We start from the raw sequence: 19,896 nt of genomic DNA, 5'->3' as shown, positions 1-19,896 counted from the left end.
TCTGGGAGGATCCCATATGCTGCGGAGCGGCTGGGCCCATGAGCCATGGCCGCTGAGCCTGCGCATCCGGAGCCTGTGCTCCGCAACGGGAGAGGCCACAACAGTGAGAGGCCCGCGTACCACAAAAAAAAAAAAAAAAAAAAAAGAAAGAACACTTATGGAATATTCCATCCAAAATCAAAACCAAAAAAAGGCTAAGGAACTGTTCCAGATTAAAGAATGAAAACTAAATGTAGTATATGATAATGGACTGGATCCTCTATCAGGTGAAGTATTGTTTCCAGGACATTATGAGGGTACCGACAAAATCAGAGTATGGAATGTAGGTTAAAGTACTCTATTAAATATATTGTATCGATGTTAAATTCCCTGAATTTGATAATTATACTGTGATTATAAGAGAATATCTTTGTTCTTAGGAAACGTACATTAAATATTAAGAGGGAAAGGAGCATGATACATAGAACTACTTTCAAATAGTTCTGGAAAAACATATATGGTATACCTATATAAACGCACATTTTATTCTATGTATATACTGTACGTTGTATTATATGTAAGTACATATATATAATACATATACATACCACATAACATATACATACGTGAATATAAAAGGAAATGTGGCAAGATATTAAAAATTAGTGAATCTAACACAAATGATCTCAAAATAATTAATGCTGAGTAAAGGATGCCATAGCGGAAGGGCTTCCCTGGTGGCGCAGTGGTTGAGAGTCCGCCTGCTGATGCAGGGGACACGGGTTCGTGCCCCGGTCTGGGAAGATCCCACATGCCGCAGAGCGGCTAGGCCCGTGAGCCGTGGCTGCTGAGCCTGCGCGTCCGGGGCCTGTGCTCCGCAACGGGAGAGGCCACAACAGTGAGAGGCCCACGTACCGCAAAAAAAAAAAAAAAAAAAAAAAGATGCCATAGGGAAAAAGGAGCATATATAGTATGATTCTGTTTACATAAAATTCTAGAAATGGAAATCAATCTAAAGTGAGAGCAGAACAGTGGTTGCCTGGGAATGGGATGGTATGGACAGTAAAGAGAGACTACAAAGGAGCACATGGAAAATTTTGGAGGTGACCTTGGTGATGGTTTCACTGGTGTATATAAATAATATGTCAAAACTTAAATTATACACTTTGAATATATGCAGTTTATTGTAAATCTCAATTGAAAGGTTAAAAAAAATCAGTGAATCTGGATAAAGGTTATACTAAAGTTCTTTGTACTATTCTAGCATCTTTTCTGTACATTTAAAATGATTTCAAAATAAATTTAAAACATGAAAAAAATTACACGAATACTCTATACTTTTTTGTATGCCTGAATTTTTTTTTTTTTTCAAAAAGTGGGGAAGAAAAAAGTGAACGAATCTCTTCTAACCTGTGCTCTTAAATGAGATTAATTTACAAATATTCCCAAAACCAATGTTTTCAGTCAGCCCTCCGTATCCATAGGTTCCTATCCACAGATTCAACCAACCATGGATTGAAAATATTTAGAAAAAAAATTCCAGAAAGTTCCAAAAAGCAAAACTTAAATTTGCCACACTGGCAACTATTTACACAGCATTTACATTGTATTTACAACTATTTATGCAGGATTTACATTGTATTAGGTATTATAAGTAATCAGAGATGACTGAGAGTATACTGGAGGATATGTGGGAGGGTGTGTGTAGGTTATATGCAAACACTACACCATTTAATATAACAGACTTGAGCCATCCCCACGTTTTGGATGCAGGGGGTCCCGGAACCAATCCTCCTGTGGATACAGAGGGACAACTGTATATAGTTTAACTTTGAAATTCTTTAGCTTGACAGAATTTGAGAAAGCAAACAAACCCAGCTTTTAAAGTTATTAGCACTTTTCTTTTAGTATTTGTTAACTTCAAATTCTTATTTCCAATATTCTCACAAACCTTATCCAAAGAAAGAAAAGTATAAGTAAAATTTAATTGTTTCTAATACTGACTGCCAAATCAAATTCCAAATACAGTGTTATCACAACATGTAAAATAAAACACAGAAAGAACAAACCCAGATGAGTTTTCAGACTCTAGGTATCATGTGTTGTACTAGTCTTTCTGGTTTCTCCCGATTTTCAAACTGAACTGCTCCATCAATTAATTCTGTCAAGAACATCCCACAAAAATATCTTCAGAGAGACTACCATGGATCACCAAAGCAGTAAGTGCACAACAAAAGTCAAGCAAAATCTCAATTCAATGAGTCACTGAGCTTTAAAGAAAGTATAATTTTCTATAATTTTAATTTCCAATTGTGTTTTATTTCAGTTTCCAGTCCTTTGGTGGGGAAGACATCATTATGTAATCAACACTTTGCTACTGCACTGATGTAGCAGGTTGCACAGAAATAGTACCAACAGAGCTATGAACTTTCCCTGTGCATCTTAATGGGGCATTAACTTTAGAGCCTAGTTGTGACAATTTAAATGCTAATACTGTTAGAGCAAAGAGTCCAGAACATAAACACACCCAGCTTGAGTCAGTAAAATTTAACTAAAGCTTCATTTGAATTGGGTAGGCTACTATAGAAATTATGCTCTTTCTCCATCACCCTTTTGAATTTTGAAATAAAAGCCCTATACTGCTCCTTTTAAAGAATGACATTAACAGAGGAGAGAAAATGGAAAAAAGTGATATGCTCCACTGGGAAGTATGTGTGTCAGAATCCTGAAGTATGGAGGTCAAGGTCAGTGTGCATACATAAATCATACAGTGTAAGAAACAATTAACTAGGGGACTTCCCTGGTGGCGCAGTGGTTAAGAACCCGCCTGCCAATGCAGGGGACACGGGTTCGAGTCCTGGTCCGGGAAGATCCCACATGCCGTGGAGTCACTAAGCCCATGCGCCACAACTACTAAGCCTGTGCTCTAGAGACTGCAATCCACAACTACTGAAGCCCGTGCCTAGAGCCCGTGCTCCACAACAAGAGAAGCCACCGCAATGAGAAGCCTGCACACGGCAACAAAGAGTAGCCCCTGCTTGCCTCAACTAGAGAAAGCCCACGTGCAGCAACGAAGACCCAACGCAGCCAAGAATAAATAAATTAAATTAATTTATATATTAAAAAAAATGAAACAACTAACACAGCCCATTTAAAATGTCTATGCCCCTAACTTACAAATTGTGGCCTCTAAGTATCATTTTGTACTAAAAGGAACTAAGACTCCTTAGAGAAATGGCCAATTCCAGGTCTGTAGCAGGAAATGAACAGGATGAGCCTAGAATCAGAAAACAATGAAGGCTATCAAAGACTAATATGGTTGAGTCAAAAGGTCCCAAGAATTAACCTGCATAAACTCCCACTGACCAAAGACTGGACAGTTTGAAGAAGAATAAGGATGATAACTACAATGAATTAAAACATGTCAAATTTGTTTAAATCCATGAGTTCATAATGAAACTAAAAAACAAACCCCAAATAACTTCTCTTTGGCCATCTTTGGAGGATAATAGTAAGCCACCTCATTATTTTGAAAACTGGTAAATGAAGAATTCAACCTTTTCAAATTTTTTTTTTTTTTTTTTTTGGCTGTGCCACGAAGCTTGTGAAATCTTAGTTCCCCTTCCAGGGATCAAACCCAGGCCCTAAGGAGTGAAAGCATGTGGTCCTAACCACTGCACCACCAGGGAATTCCCTAATTAAACCTTTTCTGTATCATTTGTACCCAAGGGTAGCCAAATAGATAAACTGTCTTTATTTCAAGAAAGAATAAAATGATTAGAATATCGTATCACAAAACAACCACAAATGGATTGATGGATGTGGATCATTAATAGCTAATAACATTTCAAAAAGAGACAATTACATATTATATAAAGTGGTGTGTGTCGGTGTAAATCTGCTCCGATAGGGATGATTATTTTATTAGACATTGTTTAGAACTGCTTGTATAAGAGGATAATAAAAAGTAGACTAATTGTAATGGATTTTTAAAATTGTTTTTAAGTTCTCTACAGACAATGTATCCAGTTATTGCCTGTACTATGGGCAGAGGCTCCCACTGCTTCCTACCCCCAACTGTGATGTACAAGTGACTATGTAATCTGTCAGAAGTACTCAAAACCACCTGTAAAATAGTTTCAGGGTCAGTGGGTGTTGGGAATCAAACCTGAATTCACCTACAATTTACAGGAAATTAAAAAAAATAGAGAACCATGCTAAAAGATCACCATGAGAATGCAACCAGCAAAGTCCAGATTATGGGAAATTCTGTAGGACAAATGACCCAGTTTCTTCTAAAAAAAATTGTAAGGGGGGGAAAAAATCCTAAGAGAGATGGAGGGGGAATCTATAATTAAAAGACTTGAGATAATCAATTACAATCTATGAGCCTTATTTGAATGTATTTGGATCCAAATTCAAAGTAAGCTTAAAAAAAAAAAGAAAATTGGAGAAATGTTAAAAAAAAAACTATGTGTCTGATATTAAGAAATATTCAACAGATTTCTTTGAAATCTGGCTAAAAGTTGATCCCCATCCTTTTGAACTTAAAGAAGAGCGGCAAAAAGCCAATGTAGAGATAAAACAGGATACAAATTCAACAGTATGTGAGTTACAAACAAAAGAAAAGGTGAAAAAAGCCTTACCCACAGCTCCAAACATCTATCGCTGGCGTATAACGCTCCTCTCCCAGCAGAAGTTCTGGAGGTCGGTACCACAGAGTAATGACTTTGTTTGTATAAGGGCGGCTGAAATGTAAAACATAACCATGACATAAATTTACAATGGTTACAACGGTTTCTGATGAAAAATACTTGTACAATTAAATGCAAATTAAAATAGCTGCCAACTGGAGACAGGATCATCAAAACAGCTCCATAGCAACCTAAGAGTTCAAAAGTAAACTGGACAGAAGGTGATGAAGAAATAACTTCCATTCCAATTTGGGTTGATTTATTTCAGTCTAAGGCAGATTCAAGAATTTAGATAGAATTTACTGTCTAAAATCTAGGTGGTAACACATTTAGAAAATTAGGGAACTCTGAGAGTTATTGCAACTTGCAGAATACTAGCATATCCAAGAATGAAAAAGACTCTTTCCTATTTCCCACATGTAATTTTGCTGAATGACTCACCTCTCTTCAGAATTATAGAGCCGGGCAAGTCCAAAATCTGCTAGTTTGATCTGCCCACTGTAAAACAAAAATTAATTATTTTCATAAGTAACAACAGCAGCCTCCAAATTACACCTAAAAAGTCAAGTGCTCATTTAGGAGTTAAAGGAATTACAAAAATGAATTTTTAACCTCTGCTCTTTCAGTTCTACTCTTGATGGTCACTCTGCCAGATTAAGCCTCTTTTGACGACTCCACTATACAAAGCCTTAGGGAGTTTTTTTTGGACTACTACTGTATTTTTGGATTTGACTCCTTAACTAAATATTTCTTTTATTTCTTGGCAAACAACAGTGGCTAGAACCTGCTAGATTAAATACCTACTGTTGGGGAAAAAAGGAATGGGCTGTTTTAGATTAAGAGAGATTTAAGAGGCCTAACAACTAAATCCAATTCATAATCCTTGACTGATTCTGGTTTGAATAAACTAGCTATACAAAAGGCTTTTTTTTTTTGGCCATGCCACGGGGCATTCGGGATCTTAGTTCCCCAGCCAGGGACTGAACCTGGGCCACAGAGTAAAAGTGCCGAGTCCTAACCACTGGATCAAACGTAATGATATCTGTAATTTACTTTAAAATACGTCAGGCAGAAAAATAAAAAGGGAGCAAATATAGCAAAATGTTAATTGTATATGTATTATTAATTATATTAGTGTCTCAACTTTTTCTTATAATTCGACATTTTTCATAACAAAAAGTAGACTGCAACAATTCTGTGGCTATAACAAATTTTTCAAACAGAGAACATACCTTTGACCTGAACAAACAATTTTTATGATGAACAAGACCCCTTCTACCAACAAACTGCCATCACTTCCTATACCATGAAGATACACAATTATGACTTTAGAGGGGTTCTCAAACGTTATTATGAAATAAGAATTACTTGGAAAGCTTGTTAAATGTTTTCTGGGCCCCATTCCCAGAGATGCTGATTCAGTAGGTCATGGTCCATGAATCCAGTTCCAACAAGCCCACAGGTGATGCCAATGGTGCTGATCTGAGAACCACACTTTGAGAACCACTCCCTTAAAGGGATCACATCCACGTTTCATTCTGCTAAATATTCCGTGTTTGACAGTGATGTCAAGCAATATTTTAATAAAATGCAACACAAAATGTTGGGAAACTATTTAAAAACCATCATTAACTATTTTGGATTAATCATATTTATCTAAATTCTTGTGTAGTCTATTTATTCACATTTACAGTTTGCCTTACGTCTTACGGAATGAAAAGCCAATTCACCTTTTTTAAGGGACTGGGGATATCTCAGGTGCCTGATAGCTCAGATCAAGCAGAAAAGTGAGATAGAAGAGAAAAAAAAAGGGCTCTTCTAGGAGGTGCTCTTCAAAGTCTGAGCAATGGGACAAAATATTAAAACAAAAAAGCTACTAGCAACGAAATTTTACATTAAATCAACTTTTACCATTCCTAGTAAAGGTTATGGGCACCTTACCCACCTGTCCCAGACATCATCACATTTTAAGTTCGATTTATAAGCAAATTCTGAGAGAAGCAAAAAGGAAAGAAATAGCTGACTTGAGCCCTATATTGAGACAAAAAGCGTTCCTCAGATTTCTTGGCATCCTTACTTTGATCCCAAGACTCAAGGCAAGTCCTACTATGGTAGGACTGAAAATTAAAATGGCAATAGATATACAGTTATGGAAAATGAGGCTAGACCTAAACATCACCAGCACCTACCATATTTCCTAATCCATCCCCTCCCCCCTCTTACTCTCAGTAAATAACCTTCTTCATTGGAAACAGAAGCTATCAGGTGGGACCTATTTAACATACTTTTACCTATAAACTTATTTACACCTCTAACCTTGCTTTCTCCTTTCCCTTCAATTACAGAAAAAGTGCGTCAATCTCTTTTCTTATTCAAGGATAATCAGTATTACCACCTCTGGCCTTGACCCCATCTCCTTTAGAAACTCATTTCTTTAAATTACTTTGGTTCTTTCTTGAATCTTCAACTTCCCCCTCTCTACTGATTTTCTTTTTGCTTAGCATTTAAATATGCTCAAACCTCTGCTTCTTTAATAAAAAATTAATAAAAACAAAAAGTTGAAGTCACACCTACAATCACCTTCCCATTAATTGTGCTACCCACCCACTTACCCCACACTTTCACCACTGACCTTTTAATTTTCAGATTCTCTCCTTGGGCCTTAAAATCTACCTGCATCACCTGACATCTATGACCACTCATTTCTTAAACCTGCCTACTTTGCATTCATATTTCCTTATTTTCTTCCTATCTGTCTAATCAGCCCCTCGGGTTCCATCTTCTCACATCTTTTCTATGCTTGATAACTCCTGAATCTACAATGCTAGTTTGAAACTCCCATGTGACCATATGCCTATTTGATATCACTACCCTGGATATATAACAGACATATCCAAAAGGGGTTTACTCTTCCCCCGATGCATCCTGCTGTTCCTTCTGTATTCCCTATATTGACCACTGTGCCACCCATCTAGATAGTTTCTCAGGTCAGAAATCTTTGAGTTAAAGTACTTTGATTCATTCGCCACCATTCACTCACTCATCAAAGTCTACTGATCTACCAAGTCCATCCTGTCCATCCTCTTCTAGCAATGCCTTGGTTAGTTCAAGCACTGACCATTTCTTACATTGTTCTTAATAAGTCTCTCTGCCTCCTGTCCACACGCTATATGGTGACCATTTAGTGATGTTTCTAAAACAGAAGACTAATTATGTCTCTCCTATATCTAAAATAATTTGGTGTCATTTATACGTGTGTAATTAAGATAAAATAAACATCATGGAGCCCAACACTGCTCTCCTCCCTCTCGTCAATGCTTTCTCTTCTTTGTCCACCTGAGGACTCCTCTCTAGGCCATCTCACCCAGAAGTCTCTGTGTAGACAGAACTAAATGGGCAAGAGCAGAGGCTGGCTGGATCGGACTAGACCATGAGACTCCTGCATCCTGCTTAGCAACCTGAGAAGGAAATTCACTTTAGTCTAAAACCTTATCAGCTTCCTGAATATGGGAAGTCAGGGACAGAAAGGGGCCTGACCCACCAGAAAGGACACCAAGCAGGACTGCAGTTATTCCCTGGCCTGAAACATCCCCTAATAGAGGAGCAAAAGGAATAGAAAAAAGTATATTAATACTATAGTCCAGAAAGCTGCAAGATGATAGCCATCATCAAATTTTTGAAGCACTATTACTGTGGATACAGATTGACCAAGCCCAGCTTTAATGAGAATTGTGGTGGATCACAGGGATAGTGACAGAAAGGAATGACATATATATATATATATATATATATATATATATATATATATATATTTTATAAGACTTTTTTGTTGTTGTTGTGGACCTTTTTTTTTTTTTTTTTTGCGGTACGCAGGCCTCTCACTGTTGTGGCCTCTCCCGTTGTAGAGCACGGGCTCCGGACGCACAGGCCCAGCGGCCATGGCTCACTGGCCCAGCTGCTTCGCGGCATGTGGGATCCTCCCGGACCGGGGCACAAACCCACGTTCCCTGCATCGGCAGGCGGACTCTCAACCACTGCGCCACCAGGGAAGCCCATGTTGTGGGCCATTTTTAAAGTCTACATTGAACTTGTTACCATATTGCTTCTGTTTTATGTTTTGGTTTTTTTGGCCGTGAGGCATATGGGATCTTAGCTCCCTGACCAGGGATGGAACCCCCACCCCTCACATTGGAAGGCAAAGTCTTAACCACTGGACCGCCAGGGAAGTCTCCAGAAAGGAATGATATTTTTAATATCGTGTTTTGTCTCAAAAAGGTATTTAAGTACAAATAACAATTTTACAGTAATTTGTACAATTAATAATGCATTAACTGTATAATTTTAAAACAAAAAATTAACCAGCACCCTTCAATGGCTGTTACCTGTAAATAAAATTTAAGCTCCTTAGCAAGATATACAAGATCTTTAAATTGGCTCCTTGCAACTGTCCAGCTTCATCTCTTGCCATTATGTGCTTCACTCTTCTTGCCCTAGCAATACTGACTCCTTTACAGTTTTCCAAACATAACATGTTGTGTTATCTTCACATTTATGTGCTTTTGTACATGCACTCTTCTTTTGCCTAGAAATGTGAACCTCTGTTGTCAGTCTTTCTGATAAATTCCTATTCATTCCTGAAGACTGCATCTTCCCAGATGCTCCCAAATTCAAGGGGAAAAAAAAAAAGCTTAATAAATGTTTATTGAATTGAGCAACTTATTTGTTTAGCCTCCCTACTAAACTCTGAAATCTTCAGGGACCAACCATCCCATGTGGGACTTTTAGTGCTAAAACCAGGACAGTCTCAGGTAACACTGGAGAGTTGGTCACCCTACTCCACAAAGACAGGAAATATGTCATAACCATTCCATATTCCCATCTAAATAATGTTTGTTAAACAGAACTGATCCGAAATATTTAAAACAAAGGGTGCATCAGACAAAAATGGCTATAAACAGCCCACTACCTACAGAACCAAACACTGGCCTTATTCCAATGGTACCAGACTTGCTTTTTATTCCTCAGTATGTAGGGCTATCACCAAAGACTACTGTAACGCAACTGATATCACCAACGCAATTTAGGCAAATAGCCAGAGAGGAAGAAAGCAGATGATAAAAACTTCTGAAGAATTAACACTGTTCTTCACCAAATTCCTGTCTGTCTATACTATTAAAACCCAGGAGTAAGTGCTGGGCAGAAAGGTCAGTCACCAACTACATCTGTGTTTACTCTGAAATTCGATAACTAAGAAAGTCTCAAGAGCAGTTAAAAGAGCACTAAACAAAGGAGAATGTCATTAAGAACTTGATGTGTGTTTGAATTTGCCTAAGACCACAGAAGTATTATTTACTAACTATGGCAAAAGCTCTTTGAATATTCCTATAGGATGTAAGTAATTCTCTAAAATGTCTGCATTTAAAAAAACCTTTACAATCCTACCTCTTTTAGTCCTTACCAACACTGAGTCTGGAGACTCTGCTGATCAGAGTACCCCTATCACAAGTTGTTCCTAAGGTACAGACATCAGATGTACGTAAATGCAAAAAAGTGCATTATTGGGTTTACCTATAACCCCAATTAACTAGCTGAAACTAAGGGTGTCAGAAGAGAGGGAGAAACAGATGTATATGTATGACTGATTCACTTTGTTGTAAAGCAGAGACTAATAAATAAATTAAAAAAAAAAAAGAAGAGAGGGAGAAAATGCTTAACCTCATATGGTTACTGTGTTACCTGTTGTTCAGCAAAATGTTAGAACACTTAATATCCCGATGCAGGAAATTCTTTTTGTGACAGTAATCCAGGCCTTCCATTAGCTGTTTCATGAATGACTTGATATGATCCTCAGAAAAGTGCACCAAACCAGATTCCAACAGTCCCATTAAGTCATGGTCCATATACTCAAATACAAGGTAAAAGGCTCCTACATAGGATGAAGGAAAAAATTAAAAACAAGAGAAAAAGGATGCCGAAATAACAATGTGTCAAATATTAACATAATTTTGGAGTTGACCATAAGCTTTCTGGAAAAACCACTTAATTTTACACATGAAGAAACTAAAACTCAAGCAGTTGAATAACTGCCCATTCTAACAATAAATAACAGAACTATTTTTTGAATTAATCTTCTGACTCATAGTCCAGTGCTCTTTGGACTACTTATTTCTCTAAAGGGACAATTGCCCCAATTAGATTGTATAACTAGTCTTTTATGATCTAAATCAGTTGGCAAATTACAGACCCCTTGGGCCAAATCCAGCCTGTCTATTGCTGTAAATAAAGTTTTATTTGTAATATACAACCATGCCCATTTGTTACACATTGTCCAAGACTATTTTGTAGAAATCTTTACCCTAGTTAACAGCACTCACATAATACGCCAGGGGTACATTTAGTATGAATTATTAGTGAAATTTATAGTACTTAAGAATTGAAAGAAAAATGAATCATCTAATTCAACTCCCTAAATTTAAAAGTAGATAAAAGGCTAAGAGAATTGTGAAAGATCTGAAATCCACATTATCTTTCCACTTTCAACAGGGTGCATGATAGAGGCAAATACTATAACATAAGAAATACTAGACCTAGTTAGACAATGATCCATCTAGTCTAAAATTCTTCTCTCAGTAACATAAAGGCAAGGATTCTTAGTCTAGGGGAGAGGCTTCAAGGACTCTTTGAACTCTCTAAATAGCATACTACATTTTAAATACATGTGTATGCAACATTTTAAATGTATTTTTTTGAAGAGTGAATCCATAAGATATTTTAAAAGGTTCATGACTCCCAAAAAGTTAAGAACCACTGCATTAAAGGAATATCTTAGCTTTAGCTAAGCCCTCATATGAATTAAGAAAACACTAAAACTGCAAAAGAGAGTGGATAAAGGACACAAATGGACAACTCAAAAAAAGAGAAAATAAGTAAAATTGATAGACATGGAAAAAAACTCAGAATATAAAGAACGCAATCCAAAATAATGATATCATTCATACTTCACCTATCAGATAAGATGACAATTTTTTTAAAAGATAAACTCAATGTTAGGGAGGATAAAGTGGGATGAGACTCACTGGTGGGACATAAATTATTACTATCTTTCTTAAAAGCAATCTAACATTAAATATGAAAATTCCTTTGACCAAATAATTCTACTTCTAGGAAACTATATTAAGAAATAAATCAAAATACAAATATTTATGCAGTGCTATTATACTATTTTTTTAAACTGACAACTAATTGTTCAACAAGGACTGGTGAAATAAATTTGGATTCATCTATCTTTATGCACAGTCATTAAAACATGTTAATGATACAGGAAATTGCTTATGACAACTTATAAAACACTAAATACACTTTTATCTTGGTTATGTTAAAATAAATACAATACATATAAAATATAAAGTACTAGAAAAAAATATGCCAACATGCTAATACTACAGTGATCTTCTATGGATGCTCGTATACTGGGAGTGGGAGAGAAGTGATTGCCATTTTCCTTTTCTTACTTGCCTATGTTTTCAATTTTTCCACAAGGGGCATGCATCACATCCATTCATTCATTTATTATTTTATGATTAAAAAAATTTTTTTTTAAATTTTTTGGCTGTGCCACACAGCATGTGGGATCTTAGTTCCCTGACCAGGGATTGAACCAATGCCCCCTGCAGTGGAAGCACAGAGTCTTAACCACTGGACTGCCAGGGAAGTCCCCCATTATTTTATGATTTTTTTAAAAAAGAATTTAAACAGTACATGGTAAATTATTTAAACAGTACAGAAGGGCATGGATGAAAAGCAAGCACCTCTCCAGGAGCAACCAATTAACATTTTCTTACACATCCTCACAGAAACTAGTTATACACTGCATTATTTTTATAATCAGAAAAGGTTAAAAAAACACACCCAGAAATATATCTAGTATACTTAATTCTATTCCAATCTAACTTTCATAAATTTATCTAAGCAGGATTTCCTCTTTTCTTTAAAACTACTTCTACTAAACTCAAGAGGTATTACTCCCCTAGTGCTAATATATTTGAGGCTCTGTAAAGAAGTCCAACTTAACTTAATCCATTACCCTCCTAATTTTATGTATTTCAATCATATTCTCTGTTAACATCTCAGGCTATATTCACAGATGCCACCTCTTCACAGCTGCCCCTCTCTAAACTTTCAGATTTACTTTAATAAAAGTAGGCTGGATGTCATATATAGACTACTTCAAACATAAGTATGAAAACAACAAACGAATGTATCCCCCATAGACAAAAGTTACAAATCCAGGAAAACAAACCACTATGTGACCTGAAAACTGTTTTAGATATACCTGCTTTGGATTCGAAACTGTATGAGTAGAAAACTACATTAAAAAAAAGATGCATATAAATGAAGGATGTAAAAATGAGAATAACTGTCAAATCTGGGTTTTAATTTCCATTATTGTTATTACAATTTGTAAAAAACAAAAACAAAAAAAACCGACTTCAAAACGTTGGTTGGAGGAGAATCTTACATTGTTTATGTGCTGGCCTTATTAGGTGTTAACAGCAGACTCTAATTTTAATGATTAACAATGATTTCTAAAAGTATAAGAGTACACTAATGACGAACGGACATTTTATAAAATAAGCACTGTTCAGCATAAGAACAATCTGTTAACATCTTAACTCTGATGTGGATTAAAGAAAGAAGCTGGACTTTAGTACAACTTGTTAAAAAATGCAAACAGGCAAACAAGCTAATAAAGGGAAATAAAATGTACCAATCTCCCATGCAGAAACATGATTCTTTGCTAGTACCTTTGTCTTTCTTGAAATCCAGCGCGTCTTGTTTATCTGTGACAATTTCCTTCATGTTAACAACACTTCGGTGGATTAGCTGACGAAGGATTTTGATCTCACGAATGGCTGTGATTGGGAAGCCCTCTTTCTCATTGTCCAGTCTCACCTTCTTCAGGGCCACTAGCTCTCCTGTTACAACAAATTCAAACTGTTATATTACAATTAGCATTTTTTGGCCACAATCGTGAATCAAACAATATATGCTCTTGCTCTGAAACACAGACTTAATGCCTACTTTTTTTTTTTTTTTTTTTTTCTTTTTTTGTGGTTCGTGGGCCTCTCACTGTTGTGGCCTCTCCCGTTGCGGAGCACGGGCTCCGGACGCGCAAACTCAGTGGCCATGGCTCACGGGCCCAGCCGCTCCGCGGAATGTGGGATCTTCCCGGATTAGGGCACGAACCCGTGTCCCCTGCATCGGCAGGCGGACTCTCAATCACTGCGCCACCAGGGAAGCCCCTTAATGCCTACTTTAATGCTACATGGCAGATACTTTTATACTGTTTAAAAAAAAATTAAAAACCCCCATGTACCCTTTCTTTGTCTTTTTAAAGATTTTAACATTTTAATTCAATATTCTGTTAAGCCTAAAAATTTTGTATTATTAAAATATATCAATAATCCAACTACTTCATTTTATCTTCAAGGACTAGCCCTTTACTAAAGAGCAGCTGACAAATTTTATTTTTACCTTCTCTTAAATTCCCAGCAAGCTTATTATAAAACACTTACAATGGACAGAAGGAGGAAGGTTTTTAGACAGTAATAATTATACTATTCTTTTGGAAAATTTTAGTCTATTTCATAACTTTTGGAGACCAAATAAGAATTCAAAGTTTACTTTTGCTAAATCCACTTAAGACATCAGTACTGCTAAATTTTTAACCTTCTGACATCTAAAATTTTGTGGCAATATTTACCTGTGTCTTTGTCCTTGGCTTTATATACTTGGCCATAGGTTCCCTCTCCAATAATCCCAATAATGTCAAACTTGTCCACACAGCGTTTCCCCCAGTCACTTTCTGTTTGTCTTCTTTCTCCATAACGAGGACAACAAATTCTAAAAAAGGCAAAACAAAAATAAATACAAACAAAAAAGTTATTTTAAAAAATTAAGTGTATTCCTTTCTTTCTTTTTTATTTATTTATTTTTTGGCTGCATCACACGGCTTGAGGGATCCCGATCAGGGATCAAAACCGTGCCCCCTGCAGTGGAAGCATGGAGTCCTAACCACGCCAAGGAATTACCTAAGTGTATTCAAAGAACAAAACAGAATTCTTTTATGATGATTTCTCTGGCTCCTAAGTCTTTTATCAGTTTCTTTATTAAAAAAGCAGGAATCAAATGATATGAAATAAATAGTTTAAACAGTCTCTCACAGTGGCTAATCTCTCACAGATTTTTTTTTTGCTTCAGGAAGACATAAGATCAAATAACAATAGATTTGCTACTTTATTGAGTACTGGCTTCCTCAGCCATAGAATGGGAAAATAATCCCTACATCATAGGGTTACTATGAAAGTAAAATATAAAACTTTGGCAATAATATGTGCTCAATAAATGGCAACTATTTTTACTACCAAGAGAAGAATGCTAACAATCTGAAGATCAAACTCAGATCCTACTACATTTATGGCATGGCAATTTATGTAGTTCAGGGGAAAAAAAATCCCACATCTATTAATTCTTCATTAATGTGTACATGGTTGACACCCTCTGAATTAAAGGATTTTTTTCTTCTTCAATACGCTAAGTATTATGAATTCAAAAGATACAGTGGGATCAATGTTCATGGTATCCTTGGATTTGGGAAATTATTCTTTTTCTAAAAAACACAACATGGTATCTATGAGTGTAGATAAAAGGATTTTATCCATTAAAATAAAATAAGATCTACATTAGGCCCAATCCTCTATAAGCCTACTGGTGTAGGTTGTGGTCCAAAGGTAAGGAAGAAAGCTATAATTAAGGATGGGTCCCTCCAAAAACTCACTTTGGTCTCTTTTTGTATGGTTGATGAGGTGGTGTGATTGCCTTTGGTTCTGGAGAGTCTGGGGGAGATGGATCCCCACCAGGGAGCTCTGGAGGGAGAGGGAGGTCTGTGAGTAGGTGACGTGGCCTTTGTTCCTTCTCTTTCTTTACAGGTTTTGAAGGTAGAGTTTCTTTCGGACTAAACAACAGAGAGGAAAAAATGAAAAAGATCACAATTACTTAAAGGATGTGCAAATAAAACTTTTCAAAGATTATAATGTCTGGCTGTTAAAAGATTACAAAGATTTTAAGGGGAAAAAAACCCAGTAATATAACATAAAGAAATGGCGTTTATGACAGTTAAAGAGACTTGGATTTTGCAAAAAGAAATCTATAGTATATTAAAAAAACAATAAAAAATTTGGCATATTATTTGTAGAAACTTTAATAAACTTCTTTAATGTTCTTCCTAAGTTTCTATTTGGATTTTTATTGAGATGAAATAAAATGCAGGAAGTTATAATCTTAAATTTGCAAAGCAGCACTGCAACTCACGAAGTCACCAAAACCGCTCCATATTTTAACCAGCAAAGGTTTAAATGACTGAAAGCCCAGCAATGCAATATTGGGTTGGCCAAAAAGTTTGTTCGAGTTTTTCCATGTTACAGAAAAACCCGAACGAACTTTTCGGCCAAGCCAATACTATTATGTTACTAAAGATGTGGTGAGAAACTTGGAAAAAGCAAATAGTATTTTACAGTGTTTTGTAAGAAATACAGCTAAGTTGGAAATCAAAATAAGTGAAAAATATACTTATTTATTCTACTGGCTGGGAAGCAAAAGGCAACCATATCCAACCATCCAAAATGGATAAATAACCTTCAAACTAAAAATCTAAGGAGAAAGAGTCCAAGAGACTATTTCAGAATCATTAAAACACTGGTAGCAGAAGGTCTCTCATGATAATCAACAAATTTTAATAGTCAGTGGGGGAAACAGAAGGGATGGCTTTCCTGGAATAGATTAGAAAATTCAGTTTTCAGATCCAATTTTTGACCACCTCTATTTATGAGTAAAGGAAGGATTTTGTGCCATGCATGTCCTCAGAAAAGATAGTGCAGCATACTAATTCATGCCTACATATAAAACCATGCTAGATAGTCTTTTGTATTCCACAGTATCAGAAGTATTCACAGTATCAGAAGATTAAAAAGAATCTGAGAATCCTAACCATAGTACGAACCTCCTCGTTTTCAACAAGTGGTTATTTAAAAAAAAATTCTTTCATGAATACTTCCAGAGAACCATAAAGAACAGATCTACCCCTTACAATGTATCTTTTTTTCATTTTTTTTTGGCTGCGTTGTCTTTGTTGCTGGGCGCGGGCTTTTCTCTAGTTGCGGCGAGCGGGGGCTACTGTTCGTTGCGGTGCACGTGCTTCTCATTGGGTGGCTACTCTCATTGCAGAGCACGGGCTCTAGGCGCGTGGGCTTCAGTAGTTGTGGCTCATGGGCTCTAGAGCGCAGGCTCAGTAGTTGTGGCGCACGGGCTTAGTTGCTCTGCGGCATGTGGGATCTTCCCGGGACAGGGCTCGAACCCGTGTTCCCTGCATTGGCCGATGGATTCTTAACCACTGCGCCAGCAAGGAAGCCCCGCAATGTATCTTTTTAAAGCATACTGCTGCCCTCTGTGTGTGAAACACAATCCCAAAAGCTACTACTTCCTACCAATTTTCATCATTTTAATCTCTTATAAATCAGACAGAACAATAGAATCTAGTTTGTACCATATCAACCAGAACTGGGGTAGTCAATGGAGAGCAAAACAATCACCTGAAACTTTGTTAAATTACTGATAGAGATGAACTCACAACATTATTATAATTTGCACTAAGATTTTTCTACCCTGGGAACAAAGCCTGTTACCAGAAAACTCTTGAGTCAAGATGCCATATAGATTTTTTTAATTTCCCCAATTTTTAAGACATTTGGGAAAGAAAATTCCTAATTTTTCAACTAATGTCAAAATATTTTTTTATAAATTTCAATGACTCAGAAATAGATTCCATCTTGGTTCTGTGTCACTAGAATCAAATTATCTGAATTCTTTCACCATCATTTAAGTTCAGTCTATATTTTATATTTACACTTGTTTTCTCCAAAATTTACTTTATGGGTTCAAATATTGTTTGCTACTGTGAAAATGTACATTGCTTCCGAAAAATTATATGTTTAGTATGTTTATGTCAAGAAAGAATGAGTGGGCTTCCCTGGTGGCGCAGTGGTTGAGAGTCCGCCTGCCGATGCAGGGGATGCGGGTTCGAGCCCCGGTCCGAGAAGATCCCACATGCCGTGGAGCGGCTGGGCCCGTGAGCCATGGCCGCTGAGCCTGCGCGTCCGGAGCCTGTGCTCCGCAACGGGAGAGGCCACAACAGTGAGAGGCCTGCGTACCGCAAAAAAAAAAAAAAAAAAAAAAGATCATTTATCTCCTTCCCCTTAAAGCAGGTTGTTTAAAAAGTGATTTATTTTTATAAACTTCTATTAAAAATTTCAGTGAATACATTAAAAACACTGTATTAGCAATCTAGTAAAAAACAAGCATTCTATTACAAAAATCCTAAAATCTAATCTGAATGTTTACCCAGGTCTATTTACACGAGCTCAGTACTTTAAAAATACAGCCTTTAAGAATAATGTAGACTCTACTCAAGTCTGATAAAACTCCAAATGAACCAGGCTATCAAAAAAATAAAGAAAACAATATTTAAAAAACCCTATGTGGTTAACTGAAAATTTTTTAAAAAGCAGCAGATCCCCATGAACAGCTACGTTCATGAAGAATGTACTATATCACGGTGGATGTTTGGCAGCCTTTGCTTCTTGAAACCAAGAATTGTAGACCATGAATCAGAAAGGTTTTTGCCTTTTTGCCTAATTAAAGTGAATTAATTAAATTCACTCCTGCATTTGATACCTGGGTTAATACACTCCTGCCCAATATATATGTTTGAAAGAAAAATTTCATTCTTTTCCCAAAGGACAAATCCTCTAATACAAGCTTTATGTCATCCAGGTGGCAAATAATTTAACTACATGCCCGATGTCATTTCACACAAGCCCTGGCTCTGACTCCTTCAGCAGTTTTACTTATTCAAATAATCAATATTTAATGACTGCATTCTGTGCTCTATGTTTAAAGCACTGTAGGCAATAAAAAGATGTGTAAGTCACATTCTCAACATTTAAGCTTCTGAAGCCTCACATGAGAGAAATTAGAGAGGAATATGAGTCCCATGTGCAACTTTCAGATTCCTTCCTAAAAAGTTTTCTTACATAAAATTATTTTTTGGGACTTCCCTGGTGGTCCAGTGGTTAGGACTCCATGCTTCCAATGCAAGAGGGGCAGGTTCAATCCCTGCTCAGGGAACTAGGGTCTTGCATGCTGCGCGGTGTGGCCAAAAATATTTTTTTAAATAAATAAATATTTTTCATGTGAAAGATAGGTGCAGCTGGTACATGGATAGGGTGGCACCAAATAAGTAAATAAAGACAAGAACAGAAAAACTATCTTGAATTTATAGTTTTATAGTGAAAAAAAAAACTGATAGTGGAAGAAATCTTCACTTCCATTTTTCTACCTTTAATAAGGACTATAAAATAAAATAGTTACACTTTTGGAATCAGAATAAATATATAACAATTTTTTTTTTTTTTTTTGTGGTATGTGGGCCTCTCTCTGTTGCGGCCTCTCCCGCTGCGGAGCACAGGCTCTGGACGTGCAGGCCCAGCGGCCACGGCTCACAGGCCCAGCCGCTCAGCGGCGTGTGGGATCCTCCAGGACTGGGGCACGAACCCGCGTCCCCTGCATCGGCAGGCAGACTCCCAACCACTGCGCCACCAGGGAAGCCCAACAAAAGTAATTTTTCTCACTTCATTCTCTCTCTTACACATTTTTAAAGATAGCTACACATACTCAAATAAGCACTGACTGGTCTTACTTTACCCCTCATCCACAATCTGAAAGATAAAAATTCCTATGTGCTTTCTATCAAAATTGTTCCACCTCTGGAAACCTGCACTCTATGCTGACGCATGGTAGGCAGGTTCATCAGCTATTTGGTTAGCCAAGTAAACATTTCAAAAGGAAGATTCTTAGCCACACTGATATTGTCCTAGCCACTACGTAAACTAATATTTAAACAAGGTTCCTGTGGATATAGTGGCCTAGGTTCCCTTTGGGTGATACTCAACTGACTATTTTCCAACAAAAACTGTAAAAATATATCGCTTGTATCTATGAGAAGTATATTGTGTACCTCAAACAAATTTTTCTACATAAATTTCAGGTTCTGTTCTTTGCAGTTCTCAGGATGTGACAGAATTCATAAATACCTATTAATATTAGAAAG

At 36.7% G+C, this 19,896-nt stretch overlaps 1 protein-coding gene across 2 annotated transcripts in view; it reads right to left on the bottom strand.

The window, feature by feature from the left end:
- CDK12 (cyclin dependent kinase 12) overlaps positions 1–19,896 on the bottom strand; it is a gene marked incomplete at its 5' end in the record, with an annotated part of 38,920 nt that overhangs the window by 11,514 nt on the left and 7,510 nt on the right. For both annotated transcript variants that reach the window (XM_079725014.1, XM_079725015.1), the window contains 6 exons: positions 4,626–4,727; positions 5,115–5,171; positions 10,410–10,599; positions 13,478–13,648; positions 14,437–14,576; positions 15,511–15,687. In XM_079725014.1, coding sequence (XP_079581140.1) covers positions 4,626–4,727; positions 5,115–5,171; positions 10,410–10,599; positions 13,478–13,648; positions 14,437–14,576; positions 15,511–15,687 — 837 coding nt within the window. The remainder of the gene's footprint in view (positions 1–4,625; positions 4,728–5,114; positions 5,172–10,409; positions 10,600–13,477; positions 13,649–14,436; positions 14,577–15,510; positions 15,688–19,896) is intronic.

The sequence above is a fragment of the Hyperoodon ampullatus genome (assembly GCF_949752795.1).
Source record: "Hyperoodon ampullatus genome assembly, chromosome: 19".
Classification (NCBI taxonomy): Eukaryota; Metazoa; Chordata; class Mammalia; order Artiodactyla; family Ziphiidae; genus Hyperoodon; species Hyperoodon ampullatus.
The sequence above is the reverse complement of the archived record's forward strand: the minus strand, read 5'-3'. Positions and strand labels throughout refer to the sequence as shown.